We start from the raw sequence: 16461 nt of genomic DNA, 5'->3' as shown, positions 1-16461 counted from the left end.
TTGAGATCTGACTGGATGTAACTATGCTGCCTGGTCCCGCCTACAGTTACCTCATTGGAAGGCAGACCCGACAAACTTCCCCCAACCCACCATTATTTTTTTTTTCTTCAAATGAGCATGTCCTTCAAAACGGCTCGGCATGGCTATTCCCGACATAACACTGGCAGCAAAGAAAATAACACCTGACAGGTACATCGAGTGGAGAGATAAGACAAACAGAGAAGAAGGATTAAAATCGGAGCTTTGTTTATTAAATGGCAAGAGCTTAAAGAAAAAGAACTAATTAAAAACAGACGCTGAGGTGGCACTTTTCCGCTTGACAGATTACCTTGTGTTTTCCATTTACCTTAGCTAGATAGCCAGTTGCTAGACGAAGTATCAATATCTAACAAAATATTACTCGTCAGACTCACTCCCAAAGTGTCCTACTTTGTTTATCCACATTGGCAGCAGTTTCCGTAGTTTAAATCAATTGAAAAACAGCAGTTTAAGTGTGATAACTCAGCAGTTTAAATTTATATGCACTTTGAAAATTTCATACGGCAGTTGATAGAGATGACCTTTAGCACATTTTAACACACACAAAACCTTTTTTTTTTTTTTTGCACCAATTATTCGTCATGTCATTAGTTTTGCATGAGCTAAAAGGTTTTACATATGCTAAGTGTCTTAGTAAATCAGGCCCCAAGCACCTTCTGTGGCCACAGCACATTGGTATAGTCATTGAGAATAAATATATTTGGCCTCCTGATTTCATCCATTTCTGAACTTTGATTTCTACTTGGTTTCTCCTATTACTGAAAATATTCCTGCAAAATGAACATTCATTTCTTCAATCCTTTCTGAAAGTACATTTCGAGGTAGAATATAGCTAGAATGAACATTCATTTCTTTTAACGGGTAGTGGCATTTATTTCATTTTTCCTTCCTTAAACGAGAGATGGACTAGTCACTGGCTGCAAAATACATGTGTAAAATACTGCTTTACCTAACATATAACGAACATTATATTATATATGTGTATCATCCATGTATATGCCCTCCACACTGCATTTTCAACAAGATTTCCCATCATTTGCTCTTAACTTAATTTATCTGATTACGATGTTTATGAATATATTTCACCAATACATTTACGCAAGTCCAAGTCATTAAAAGTTTTCTTATCAATGGTTATAAAATACTTTATATGCAGCTTACTTGATGACATTTTAAGACATTAGTGAAGGTTATATTTCTTTGGCTTGGCATTTAAAAGATACAATGCTGTTATCTTCTTAAAATGCAGGCCTAGCTGTGCCTATCTGCCAAAGAAGTACATAATCTATTTTATCATTATACCATTTGTCTACTGTATATTATTGCAGTGAAGCCCTGAATACTCATATTTTCAATGTCACTTAGTAATACATTACAGTACATTATCAAACTTTTTAATGTTTTTTTTTTTTTGTAAACATTATTCATGCTGCATAATAACTTTGCTAAAAAACAGAGAGCATACAATATTACCATTTCTCCTGTACATTTTGTTCTATTTAAGTAAGAACATATTTTAACCAAGTTCCTCTAGCCTGTGTTTGTGCTCCTTAAAGATCTTTTTTTGGCATCAAGTCAACCCCAAACCTCCCTTTCCTCTGGGCCATTTAAGTGTTCTATTTTCACCCTTCCTTACGCAATAAAAGATAAATTAGCTATCTATCCCAAAGGTTGCAAAGTAGTTGTGTAAATTGGAAAAGGAAGTGTCTTAAATTAAACAAAAAGCGGGAAGCAACATTTGTTATTACTCCATTGATCCTTCCTTAGGGTGATGCTGATAGCATTTCCCCTCAGCTAAGGTAATATTCTAGGAGTAATTCTACCCAGTTGTCCCCATGTTACAACAGTTTTTCTTATCTTGACATAGAATTTGCCATGATCATGGATTCAGATTTTCATTTTTATCCACACAGCAAGCTACTGTACGTCCTTGTACCACAGAATTCCAATAAACTCTACAATGGGCTCTGTGGATTCGTAATAAACATTATTACATGATCCTTGTACAGGGCTGGTTTATGTATTTTCCCTGCTACTGTATTTGCACTGTAAGTTGATTTCCTTATTTATAGCGTTCTCCACAGGAGATGCCATGGTAAGAGCAACACCTCCCCCCCACAAATACTTCAAAGCAACGGTCAGTTTTTTTTTTCATGGATTGTGTGGATTAATATAGCACGATTCTCCAGTGAGAGCAGGAAAACAACATCAAAGGTATCAAACCCCAAAAGGTATAGACAGGGCATTGTTTAGCACCTGCGTTGGTTCAATGACCATCTCCAGTCCTGCAACAGTCAGACCTTCCGTTATTTTCAGCAGCACTGAGCAGTTAGCCTCATCCTGCGGCCCCAGTACCAGGGCAAACCCACGCCAGCTACTTTCCCTCAGGATTGTGTCTTCATTTCAGTAATAAACCAGAAGAAGTGCTTCTGCTTCAGTGTTCCTGCTCATTCTCGCACACTGGGGGCCGCGCGGGCTCACAGTGAAGGGCGGTTGTGGTTAATGAGGATAATTAAGAGAGCGCTCAGCAGATCTGACTGAAAGGCACGCATTCAGAATTAATGGGTCAACTGAAAGAGAAAATGGCTGAACCAGAGCCACGATTCCAAGAGTATTTGTAAGAATAATTCCGTTTTTTTATAATGAAGTGAAAACAATTGTGATATAAATCTTCTGTTTAAATCCCGCATGCTCACAAACCACTTTCAGCCAAATTCTAAAACCAAATATATATAAAATAATATATTACCAGTCTAAGAGCTTTAGAGCACAGTTACATGACTAAAAAAAAATATATGAATGTGCATGAAGAGACACCTGGAGGGTATAATTTCAGGAGGACTTTTCAACCCTGGACCTGGAAGATCACAGTGCCTGCAGAGCAATACAATAGTGAACCTGGATGGCCACAGTGCCTGCAATGCCACTTAACCACAGACACGCAGGGCCTTGGTATCTGACAGGCAGCACACCCGGGAAGCTGAATGGCTATAAATGTCAGCAGGGCCACTCATCCATACAGCCGGAGGGCCATAACGGTTACAGGGCTGTTCAGAGCAGAGAAACCATAAACCTGCTGCACTACATGGCTCTCACCACTAGGGGTAGTATGGATCATGATAAGCAGCCAGTGACTTTAATCAGTGTGAGCCTCCCAGCCTTCAGCAGCTGTAGTCATGAAAATACTGTAATAATAATTTCACATAAAACATAATAAAATGACAAGTAAAAACAATCATGCCAGATACAGTACACTTGACAGTTTGCATGCTCGATACTTTATATGTATACATCCATACCATATAGATGTATACCACTGAACCTTAAAATAAGTAGTATAATTGAACTGAAACCAAATTTTTTATGAAAGAAGCCCAAATATGTTTCAAATACAAATACTCAATTCTGTCTTTTTTCCCCTATTCATGATGCTCAAAAATAATTAATAAATAAAAGGTGGTAACAGGTACCCTTCTAACACACAGTTAAATAACTCATGCGATCATTTGGATGAACTGCTTTTCAGTGCTTTCATTGTATACATGGTATTAAAGGCAAACCCAAACAGAAAAGTTGCAAACAGACAGTGACTGTTTACAAGAATGAAAATTATTTGGAATGCATATCACCCCGACAGGATTGTAGCCTTATGCAAATAAAGACACAGATATATTTCAAACGCTGCTGAAATGAACAGAAATAGTCACAGACAGCCAGAAGCTCCGAGTGGCGGCATCTGCTGAGACTGGAACATCTCATTACTGTAAGTCACATCCAATCAAGCGACGCGTTTCAACCTGCAGCTGTGAACGCCTGGCTCAAATAAAGCACTGACAGCTTCATTCCCCATTTCAATCAGAATGCTCCCTCAATATCATGCTTCTATCAGCATGTCCGTTCTATAACACACTCTCATCTGCACATACACTCTGTAACACTCCCATCTGCAAATGCAGTACACTCTATAACACTCTCATCTGCACATACACTCTGTAACACTCTCATCTGCACATACACTCTCTTGAGCCTTTAGGCTGCCAGTAGAAGGCAGCTATGTACAGCTATCAGCATATTCTACCCCCGGTCCTAAGAGTGGATAAGTCTCAGGCTTTGTGTTCTAAGGGCAGAGGTTAGGACTTGTGGTTTGGCATGAGCAGCTGGGGCAGAAACAGGAAGTCGCTCACAGAGCCAGAGGCCGGGAGCTCACCGCTCTCAGGCTGAGCCTCTGACCGTGGAGGCCAGTTCACTCCCCCTGTACGGAGTTAGTGCGGAGGGTGAAGGAGTGTAAAAGAGACCGAGGAGGTGGGCGGGATTATGAGAGCTTACTTTTGATCTTGAGGGAGGGCGAGGCAGCTGGCGTTGACACGGACGTGCGGGGAGTGGGGACAGGACACTGCCGAACGGGCTCCTCCGCTACGCTCTTACTGTCCAAGTCCTCCATCATGTACTCTATACAGGGAGAGAGAGGGAGGGAGGGAGGGAGGGAAGGAGAGAGGGGGAGGGAGGGAGAGAGGGGGAGAGAGAGAGAAAGAGGGCGAGAGGGAGAGAGGGGGGAGAGAGAGAGAGAGGGAGAGAGGGAGGAGGAAAGGGAGAGAGAGAGGGGAGGAGAGAGAGAGTGAGAGCTTCAGATACACATATAAAACATGAGATTTGTCTGTGAAGGAAGCAATAGGCCTGTGATTTCACAGCACCTCAACCCCCACTGAAAATAAATGAGAGCCAGCACGAGTCAGTGGTCCATGGGGAAGGATGGTGGGGGGGTTGGGGGGGGGGGCATACAGAGAGGCTGAAAACACTGAGTACTAGAGAGGTAAAAAAGAAGCCATTCTGAGGAGGAGTAAATGGGCCCCTTCAGGGACAGGAAACAAAGAGCCACATTTAGGCTAAGGCTGCAGAGGAACTCCAGAGACACACACACACTGCCTGTGCTCTTCAGCAGAACCAGGCATATCATCAGCCACTGTCTAAACACTGAATCACAGAACATAAAAGTGGAGCAAGACAGCCTCGGTGCGCTGTTACGGAGCCTGGAACATATCCGAGGCACTGGTTGTGTGTCTAGGGCGGTCAAGATAACCGATTATCCACCATACGATTATGAAAATTCATACGACTAAATTTCTATCATTGTGATGATGAGTTTTTTTTTTAATTGTGTGTGTTTTCAATTATAGAATAAGAAAAAACAGTAATGTTATCTGCTTCAGTCTATGTATCTGCTCCTGTACACCCCTACCCCTTCATGTGAGCGGTTGTGGCCGACGCAATGACCTCAGCCAACAGGCCAACGCAAACAGGGAATGTGGGGAGAGTATGGACGACGTTCTCAGCGTGAGCTAATGATTCTGAAACTGAAATTAGCCTACGATGATACTTTTTTTGCCGGAAAAAAAACAAAAAACAACTGCAGTTTTAATGAACCCTACAGATTAAGCAAAGAGCCTGGTCTTTTTTTGGTCCTTCAAAAAATCCAAACCCTGTTGTTTTTCAGGCTTGGGGTGGCAGGATAATCACCATCACGCTCCTTCGCAGGAAAATCGAGCGAGGAAATACAACAAGCGCTCCATCAGAGCGGGTATTTAGTACCACAGGAAGTGTAGTCACCCCTTGGGCCTATAGGCCCAATAATTTTTATTTATTTGTTTTATGCTAAAGGAGTTATTGTAATTAATTAATTTGACAATGGTTGTAGGCAGAAAGTGTGCGTGGATGACATCTTTATCGAGAAATAAGATCTCTGTCACTGTTCTTCTTGTTTCGCTCCATTTTTCAAATTCAATGAAAGGCTCTTTTTCTTAAGAAACAGTGGATGTGTACCACAGTATGCTAATAGTGGGCTTCAGCAGTAGCCAAATGAATAACATTGAGGGTTAATGATGGTTTTACATGTCCTACAGTTAGGAGGCTACATAGCAAAAAATGGCTCCCAGCACCCCGCCCACCCCGCCCCCCCTCCCCCCACCATGATTTGGCTAACGATTATCTGTCACCCAAATTTAGTCATTGTGACAGCCCTAGCTGTATCCAAATTATATGGCATATTCAAGCCGTCACATTTATATTATGTGAAATACAGTATTTTAATATTTCAGTCATGTGCAGACTATATGAAATGATCATTTTCAATGAAATGCTGAAAGCTATAATAACTATTGCTCTCTTGAACATTATTTGAAATTATTTGAAAAACTAGGAGATATAAGGCATCCTGCTTAAATGTCATTTGTCAGTGATATTCTCTCACACAAAATAGTATGAGTGTCCACATTGTGTTGCCTGTCACATTCATTCTCTGTTTCATAGAGGACTTGACATAAGACCCGTGAAATTGAAAAAAAAATGAGAACACATTAACACAAATATCAGCCATCGCACAAAATGTACTCGGTTCAAGGGGATGAGGCCACCGTGGTTGAAAAATAAAGGACTGCATTCAACGCTGCCGTGAACAGAATACACAGAGCAATACCTGACATCCAATAATGCAACATATGCAGTTCTGTAAGACTGTGTGTTCCAGTTCTGAGTTCCAATGGAAACAAGAAAACAAATGTAGACAGGAAGTTTAGAGTCCCCTGAAGGTGGAGACGACACATTGCTTTCTCTCAGTGACATAGTGCTTCTGTAACATGTTCCTACTAATAAAGAAACTTCCCCCTCCAATTAGAAACCCCTGTGTCTCCCCTCTTTTCCAAGTGAAAAATAAACAGATCCTCGTAAAAAAAAATGCAGACCACAATCAATTGGGCCCAACAGCACTATGCAGTTAAGGTCCTCTCCAAGGATGACGGGCAATTCTTGCAGATTGATCTGAGATATTTTGGGATGGCTTGCTCTCACTCTCTGGTACACTCTCTCCCTGACCTCCGCCGTACATTGCTCATTGTGACAGCTCGCGCTTGTTAAGGTTTACAGAGGGAGAAGAATCGATGGGTCCAATCACTCATGAGAGAGTAATGTCTGCTCGGGTCCTGGTGTCTACTGAAACGCCCCTGTGACACTGCTGCGACAATGTTCATCTACGGAAATCTCTCTCTGTCAGTCTCTCTCTCTCTGTCTCACTCTGTCTCTCTTCTTCTCTCTCTCTCAGTTGGCTTTGCTGGCATGTCAAGCCCTATGTGTACTGCCAATGCATGATGGTGTGTATCAGACAACAAGAAAAAACAATTTCCCTAGGTTCTATTTACTTCTGTCTGTACTGTATAAGGCCAGGTCGATGCTCCCGTTTGACTTATTTTTAACACTCTAGCTGAGAGTTTGTTCCCCTGACATCTGGGGATTTTCTGAAACGAGAACAAGTTTGGTCATATTTATACTGCCAGAGCCCAGCTGTGACAGCACACCGCGAGCACTTCCAGGCCATGCCGAAATCTGTCCTTCCCTCCGTTTGAGCCCAGGCACACAATGTGTATCAGTGCGCCGTGACAGGCCCGCGATAATACTTGTTGTTTCGGTGATAGCTCAGTGCCGTACGTGACCATGCGCGCACGGTTTCTCTCTCCTATCGGGACTCTGCTCGCATCCTTACAGGGGGAGACCAGGACACAGGAAACAGCCCTGAGGACATCACGCGCGCGCTCCTGAGGCGTCGCCACTGCAGCCTGAGGAAACCTGCGCCATTTCTCACACTGCTGCACGCACACACGGTACAGGCAGAGAGACGAGTAGAGAGGAGCCACAGTGTCTGAGCTCGACGGAAAAACACCCTGTGGAAATCAGACCACCACACCTGTCTGACACAAACTGATTGGGCACAGTTATAGATCTGCTGAGTGTGTGTCTATACATGCACACTTTAAGTGTGTTTACTATGGATTTTGTGTCAATATCTCAATCATGTCAATATTTTCAATGTGATTATGTGAGTGCATTACTTAGTCATGATTTTATCCAGTAGCAGGCCAGTAATTGGCTAGTTTAAATGAAACATTCCATGCTTCTGCCTCCTGATTTGGTACAGACGTTGGCTGTCCTACCTTGTATGAGCGCAGTGATTTGCTGGGACTTCTGTGCTGGGTGTTCCCTCAGTATCTCCAGGGCGGTTCTTCCTTGGCAGTCTCGGATATTGGCATCGATTCCTAAAAGAGTTCAGAGTAAAAGCCCGCCAATGACTCAGTGAAAAAAATGTCTGTCTGAATGTTGATACAACTGTGATGCTTCCCACCCTTCCCAACATAGCAACTAAGCCATTAATGCTGACACAGCAGCACACAGACCTCTCTCCAGGTCATTGGGAGAGAATAATCACATCTCACCCAGGGTCAGAAACAATGTCTCTTCTTCACTATAAGAATCATCAACACCGCTAGCTGTTCATTAGCCTCCTCCAGCAGCCTCACTGTAGAATATGGCCGCTCTCATGAGTTCAAGTCCCCACGTGTCTCCTTCACGTTGAATGAAATGGTTACTGTCTCCTCTCAGTGACTCACAATTGTCTCCAGTGTGACTCCCTCCTGTCTCAACCTCCCTCACCCATCTGAGTGCTGGCTCTCCTGTTCAGTCTGAGAGTCCAAGCGAATGTCAAGGCAAGGAAAGTTCCAGAAACATTTCCCTAATGCAGCATGAGGTGGGAAGTGGCACTGAGCACCATCTCTTCGGCACGAGGGAAGGCTAAACACGCCAATACGTGTCCAAGTCCCACTGGTGTATTCCCGTGTAATCTCAGACACTGTCTAGTCCAGTGGTTCTTAACCTGGGTTCGGTCGAACCCTAGGGGTTCGGTGAGTCGGTCTCAGGGGTTCGGTGGAGCCTCCGCCGCAGAGGTCCACCCCTCAGTCTAGTCTGCAGTTAGTTAGTTTTTTTACTAAAGAAGGGTTCGGTGAATGAGCATATGAAACTGGTGGGGTTCGGTGCCTCCAACAAGGTTAAGAACCACTGGTCTAGTCCCTGATACCAAAGTGGGAAGCTGGAACAGATGTGCATGCATGGATGCAGACGCACGCCCACACACACATTCATGCATACTTGCGTACTTGGCAGCATACACGCAGGCACACATGAATTCATGTACACATACATGGCAGCATACACACACACACGCACACGTGCGTACACACATTCTGTAACCAAGCAGATAAATAAAAAAAACTTAACATTTCAGAAGCTGAAATAAAGTTGCACAGTTGAATAGGTGGGAGAGATACACACAACTAAAGACCTTTTCTATTAGACCTCTCCAGCACCTGCTTACCGGTCATTATTCTAGAGCATGAATCATAGGCACAGATACATGTATAATTCAGCGCAAGGTTGAAAACTAACTAAAGAAAAGTGTGTTCAACACCGCCACTGAAGAACATGGATATTTCCTCTGACTGAAGGTCAAAGCTTTTTAGAACTACCACAGTTGGGAGTCAAGGACAGAGTAGAATGAAAAAAAAGCCATTTTACAAAGCGGAGCCTCCCTGTATATCTCAAGCAGTAAACTTCCCTCTGAGCCCATCTTTTCTTTTCGGGCGGATACAGATTTGGTCTGAGCGGGAAGTTCACAGCGGTTCCTCTGGCACAAATCAGCTCCAATGGAGAGGGGTCAGGAGTGCGGGTACTGCCCCACCCCGCAGAGAACACATAAATCTTGTGCCGAGTGCAAAAAATGTTGTTGGGTGCTATTTGTCGGAGCTGTTGTTGGAGGAAACAGGAAGTGCTTGAAGAAAGCATTTCAAGGAGCCAGGGAGGCCCCCCCACCCCTTTCTCTGTGATTGGGGAGGGAGAGTCTACCAGGATGCACTACTGGCCACACCATTCATCACTGACCTTACCCTCAATGAAAAAGCCTCAGAAACAGCTCACAGTAAACAGTGAACAAGCAGTTCGGAACATTCACCCCCCACCCCCAATCTCTCCAGACTTTCACTTTTATTTACTTACTGTCTGATGCAGAAGTGCCAGAGCAGGAATATGTGATATTTTATTTTTGTTTCTGCTCTGTAGATTTTTTGCTTGTTTGTTTAAAGACATGACTCATTTTTAGTTACCCAGCTTTGTTTTTCTAGCTGGTATTCTTTGCACAGTCTGAATTATTTATATTTCCGACAGCTGAAAACAAACAGCTTTAAAGAGTCGAGTCTCTGCCAGATTCAAATTCAAGTGATCTTGCTCTTGCCCTTCCTAGCTCTCTATAAACTTCATTGAACAAAAAAAAATCTTCCTTCTAACAATAGCCCTCATAAAAATAAAAGCATCCTCAACATGTTAATGGTAGTAAATCCACTGTGGCCCGCACTGCACTCAGCTGAACTCAGGGCCGGGGGGGCAAGCCAGGTACACTGGGATACGAAACGCTATGGGGAAAGGGGGAGGAGGGAGGGGCCGATCTGCTTTCTCTTCCCTCCCAAACTGCGTGAGAGATCAGGAAGAGCAGCCAAAACGTACCTGAATCTAGCAGGAGCCGCACCACGTCCATCTTCCCAAAAAGAGCGGCCTCATGAAGGGCACTACCCTTCTCCGTCTGAAAGAGAGAGGGAGAGAGAGAAAGAGAGAGAGGGAGGGAGGGAGGGAGAGAGAGGCAGAGAGAGAGATAGAGAGAGAGAGAGAGGAAGGGAGGGAGGGAGAGAGAGGCAGAGAGAGATAGAGAGAGATAAATAAAACAGTACTACAAGCAAGTAGTTTAAAGGCAAACTAACTGAATTGACTAAAGGTCAAATGAAGAAGTGTACCTTTACTTAAGGTATAAAGATATTTAGTTGACAGCACTTATAACCTGCAATTTGGCTTTTGTGTGTCCCCAAACGTGTGTACAGTGTGCACACTTTTCTGTACGTGTATGACGAAGCACGGTCAACATCAACAGCAAGCCGTAAGCTAAAGGTTCAGCCAATGTTCAGCCTACAAAGCTATCCACACACCCCACCAACCTCAGGGAGCACCGCTGAACACTGAAATTGTGTTACAGCTGTCCCAGACGCCGGAATTACCTCACTAATGCTAGAATTACATAAGCTGTGTCGTTTCACACTGCTCATATTTACTGCTGTACCGCAGATCAAAAACAAAATATCAAATCACATCTATTTGTACAGTACACAGAAAAAGCCCCAGATTCATGTAGAAATGGAATGATCCATAGGCAGAAGCAATTTCCCACTCAGTATCTTAATGCACATAATTAGCCACCCCATGACTCAGCACAGAAAAGCCTAACAGATGGCCATTTGCATCAGACCAGATACTCGGTAAATGTACGTGCACTGTACCGTACCGTACCTCCTCCTCCTCTATGGCTCCACACTCAGAGTGGCAGAATAAAACCGTGCGCTCGCTGCGTCACCAGCTGCCCCGATATTCTTCCTCCTCCAAGTGCCACTGATCCCGCCGCTCTTCTGGGGATTTCCGGATCTTTCCGCAGAGCCTGAGCCTGAGCTTACAGACACAGCTGAGCTCAGGCGGCTCAGAGAAGCAGGCAAGGGAGTCGGGGCTCAGGACCAGAAGAAAGAACGAGCCAAGAGGACGAGGTCATGAACCTCGCCACCCCCGTCTAAAAAATCCACACCAGGGGAACCAGCGGACAAGAACCTGGCCGGGGAACCAGGACGAGCGAAACCAGCCGAGAAGAACCGGGTCAGAGAGCCGAGCTGGGGCCTGGGCTACTAGAGAACCAGGCCGGGTCGCAGGACAAAAACAGGATGGCGAAAACCGTCCCACAGCCGCAGAGCGAGAGATGCAGATCGATGGCAAACAAAGGTAGTCAGCAGCTCCGAGCCACAGGAGAAACACTGTACAAAGCCAGCTTCTCCTTTCAGGATGGGCCCAGCTTGTATATGGAGGGTGGGGGTGAAGGGGGGCGGGGGGAGGAAGCGCTGGCCAAGAACCCTTTCCTGTGCCGTTTCCCATGCCGATTGGGTGGTGATGTCACGGGGGGGGGGGGGGGGGGGGGAAATCAATTCACTCTCGCCGCGCTTCCAGGAATTGAAGCCAGCTGGAGATGGTCTTCCTCTCGGCGTATCTGGGTCAGGCGCTGGAGCGGGGGCCCCCCTGCCCAGCAGCCTCTCCCGGGCGTGACGAGCCGCAGACAGGGCTCGCGCTGTACCACCTGGCCGCGCTCGAGGGGGGCCGTTGTCGCTGTGCAGGACCCCCCCAGGCGGCCACCGGCGTCGTCGTCGCCGCGGCGGTCGTTGACGCGCAGGAAGACGAACGCCGGACGGGCCGGCCTACCGAGAGGCCTGGCGCACACCGCAGAGTTCACTCTACCAGAGAACCGCCGCGCCGCACTGTACCACGTACGCACAACTCAGCTGACTGCTGACAGATGGGTGCTTACACCAGCATCATGCCAGTTTTATTAAGTCATTTTAATGATGTGGCTTTATCACTCTCTGCTGTTTGCACCTGCTGTTGAGGCGTTTTTTATGGGGGTTTTTTTTCTCTTCTTCTTTGTCATAAACTCCAGCAATCTTGTCAAAGTTTTTAAAAATCAGGTTTTACCACCTTGAAAACAGGTGGTTCATTGTTTCCTGCTCCGGAACATTCCACATTACAGCTCAGCACTACCCAGGGGGACTACCCTGCACATCGGTGGTGCCTGAGGCCTTATCCCTCTTCAGTGTAAAGTGCTTTGAGGTAGTGAAAGGCGCATTTGAAAGTTAACCCTCCTGTTGTCTTCATAGTATGCAAGCACCCCAAGTTCACAGGGTCAAAAATGACCCACACTTGCCAGAACCCCTGTAATCTTTGCTGATTAGCTGATTTACCAAGGACATTCCTCTATGCAAAGGTTGGGATTATATGACGATACAACTAACGAACACAAAAAGACATCTGAGATTTAGTTTGTGTGTATACCGTGTGAGCGTATGTGTGTGTGTGTGCATGCGTGCGTGTGTCCGTGAGCATGCATGTGTGTGTGTGTGTGTGTGTGTGAGAGTGTGTAATGGGGCTGTGTGTAATTCAATGACCTCAGTAGAGCTGACTGTGCAGTTCGCTCAGCTTCAGCTTCCTCTGTCGGGAACAGTGTGTGTGTGTGTGTGTGCGTGCGTGTGTGCGTGTGTGTGGCCACACATGGGAGACATGAGAGGAGTCTGAAAAGTAGATGCATTATTCAATATTTATTACACAGGGAGGAAAATTGAGAGGGTGGACTGTAATTATCAGCATCAGCAATTATCAACACTCAGTGGCCACACACACACACACACACACACACACACAGACACACACCATAATCCAGCCTGACATGAGTCCCTCTTTCCCTGATGCTATTCCCACAGCATACAGTAACTCCCAAACTCCCAGCATGCACCTCTCCATCAGCCTCGCTCTCAGTGTCTGCGTGACAGTCCTTTCTGCAGGAACACATTGAGATACCAGAGCTAACGCATCTGACATACTAACAGCGTGAAGCTCAACAGACCAGAAGCACACACAGAAATAACACAAGCACAGGTTTACTAAAGAATCTCAGGAAAACATCCTCTACCTGCTCCTCTTAGGTATTTCTCTGACAAACCGTTCAGGAGCAAGCTGCTTCTTCAGGCCAAAACACAGTGAGCGCACCAGCAGGTACCACAATGCAGCTGAACACAAACATCATCGAGCGGGACTTAAGGTAAAAAAAGACTGCAGGTATTAATGGCCGACTGTTAACTGAAGAATCAAATCGACCTCTCCTGCATGTCCTTTTCTCACTCCCCAAAACAAATAAATTATTCATCCCTCCCTTCTGCAACATTACCCATCTACTTATGCTTCGCTCTATTTTAATCCATACAACATCTGTGACTATATATACTTTTATATAACTTCTGCAAGCCTCCTCCTTCGTGATTCTATGAATCACTGAGCCCGGCACTAATTTCATATTCCTCCTGTTCCTCTACCTACAGTGTTACATCAATGTTCAGGGCAAGGGTTGACATAAGTGGAACGCAAGTACACATGCACGGGAAAAAAATAAAAATGCGAGCCAAATTTGTGTCATAACCGCAAACATTCGTACCTACTGTATGAATTTTGTTACAACATAAAGTTGCGTGTGTGCGGCCAATTAATGTGATAATTACAGTCCACCCTCTCAATTTTAAAGTTCAACCATTTTGCTGTGCAGTCGTACCCCTTAGAGTGTGTCACCCGTTTCAGGGTTCCATTCCCACACAGAGCAGGTAACGTCACCACAGTGCTGCTGACCCCGCCCATTTCCCCGCCCTCCTCGGCCTGACGATTGGCCGCCTCCCATCACCCACCCTCCCATGGCCCCACCCCCCCCTGGCATGACGATTGGCCACCTCTCCTCACCCACCCTCCCATGGCCCCACGTCCCCTGGCGTGACAATTGGCCGCCTCCCCTCACCTGACCTCCCATGGCCCCACCCCCCTGGCATGACGATTGGCCGCCTCCCCTCACCCACCCTCCCATGGCCCCATGGCCCCATGCCCCCTGGCATGACGATTGGCCGCCTCTCCTCACCCGACCTCCCATGGCCCCGCCCCCCCCGGCATGACGATTGGCCACCTCTCCTCACCCACCCTCCCACGGCCCTGCCCCCCTGGCCTGACGATTGGCCGTCTCCCCTCCCGCAGCCCCGCCCCCCCCCTCACCTGGCAGTTGACGTCCATGCCGGCCTCCAGCAGCACCTGCACGGCGGCCCGGTGGCCGTTGCGGGCGGCCAGGTGCAGGGGCGTGTGCCGGCGCGTGCTGCAGCCCATCAGGTTGGGGTGGGCGTTGACCAGCATGCGCACCACCTGCAGCCGGCCGTACAGCGCCGCCAGGTCCAGCGGCGTCTCGCCGCGGCTGTTCCGCATGGCCGGGTCCGTCAGCTCCTGCAGCAGCACCGACACCACCTCCGAATGTCCGTACTGCGCCGCGCAGTGCAGCGCCGTCTCCTTCTCGTGGTTCTGCGGGGGGGGGGGGGCAGAGAGGGGGGCGACTGATTGATTGATGGACTGATTGACAGATCGATTGATCTTATTTGACAAAGACATTTTAAAAGTGCACAGACAAAGCACAAAGCGCTGCCCGTCTCTTTAAAACGCTCAGTCAGGATAACACAGTGAGGCCTGAAGGCTCATTTACATCGTGATCCCACATTGTGTATTAGAGCTGAGGTTTCAAAGCCTAAGTCTAAGGGCTCACAACTTGGTCATGATGATACTGTCACATAAATTCATATTTATTGTAAAGTTGCGTGTCACTGGGGAATAAAAGTACAATCATTCATCACATTTAAGAGAAAAAGACTATGGAGAAATTCCAAATTCCTGATTTGCAGCAGGCTGTGGCATTTTTAAATGACATTAATGACATTCAACTGATTGATATATACTGTACACGCAAGTGAGAGAATTGCATTCATAAGTACACAGCATCTATATAAAGTAAGTAGGGAATGTTACAAAATACATTATTCTCAGGCGTGATCACACATCATTCATGATACGGCAGTTAAAAAAGGTAATGGAATCAGTGTGTAATTTCCCGTAGATGGTGACATTTACAAATGCTGCATTCGGTTGACATACGGGTGAGACATACAGTAGGGCACACCAAATATCAATAAATTCAGCTGGGCCTATATTAAGTTTGTGGCCGCCCATTATCCTCAGGTGTGGATGTCGTAGAAGTGCCACTGTGTCAGTCTTGAGGTTAAACGAATCCAAGCAGGCACACTACATCAAGCACAGGGTCGTAATGTGAAGAACCCCTCCATTATATTTATGCTTGCCTAAACATGTGTCCCTCAGCGATAATGGCAGGCAGTTAAAAAGAGCATGAATAATTGAACTTGATGCGAGGCGTTCAGTGACTCAGAAACGACCTTATCGGCCACACAAACCACTTGAACGAGCCTTATGGGCCCAGGGTTCGAGCCCAGCTCTTTACGTCCCGGGGATCGTTTCCAAATGGATTCAGAAATAGTATCCCCGATAACTCTCAACCGAGTCGAATATGCTAGATGGCAATTATGACGGCGTGCTAGAAGGTAAACTGTGAATTTAGGGGCCATTTAAATGCATGTCATCTCGTAGCATACTCAAGATCGCTTTAAAGATATGTCGAATAAATTGAAATTTTCATGAGGTTTACTGAGCTCCAAGAAAAAATATTAAAAACTCTATGATAGAGCCTCTCTTTACAGCTTATACTGCAACTACTGATACCACTACTACTACTACTACTACTATTATTATTATTATTATTATTATTATTAATAATAATAATAATAATAATAATAATCACAACAACAACAACAATAATTCAGACAAACACATAGAGACACTGCTACAAAATACATTCCTATTGCACCTATGCCAGGTATATAAATATTCCCGTTCCTTTTATGAATTCTCCATATTTCGAAAAATGTCATATTCATGAGAATATGGTCCCTCCACTGTGGATTGGCTGTACATGATTTTCTTAAAAGGACAGATATTAACATCCAGGTGTCCGCATACCCCTGTGCGGAGTGAAATATAACCCAGCGTCCCCCA

The 16461-nt window shown here is 45.7% G+C and overlaps 1 protein-coding gene across 7 annotated transcripts in view; it reads right to left on the bottom strand.

The window, feature by feature from the left end:
* The window catches only part of LOC118231558 (ankyrin repeat and sterile alpha motif domain-containing protein 1B-like), a 177789-nt gene that overhangs the window by 98691 nt on the left and 62637 nt on the right, over positions 1–16461 (bottom strand). For 6 of the 7 annotated variants that reach the window (XM_035425466.1, XM_035425467.1, XM_035425465.1 and 3 more), the window contains exons 4-7: positions 14569–14865; positions 10411–10486; positions 8016–8117; positions 4366–4488 (exon numbers count right to left, since the gene is read on the bottom strand). In XM_035425466.1, coding sequence (XP_035281357.1) covers positions 4366–4488; positions 8016–8117; positions 10411–10486; positions 14569–14865 — 598 coding nt within the window. Of the gene's footprint in view, positions 1–4365; positions 4489–8015; positions 8118–10410; positions 10487–11241; positions 11295–14568; positions 14866–16461 lie in introns of those variants that run through there. The other variant, XM_035425470.1, reaches the window with a different exon arrangement.

Source organism: Anguilla anguilla, chromosome 7, assembly GCF_013347855.1.
Source record: "Anguilla anguilla isolate fAngAng1 chromosome 7, fAngAng1.pri, whole genome shotgun sequence".
NCBI lineage: Eukaryota > Metazoa > Chordata > Actinopteri > Anguilliformes > Anguillidae > Anguilla > Anguilla anguilla.
This window is presented reverse-complemented; position numbering and strand designations above follow the sequence as displayed.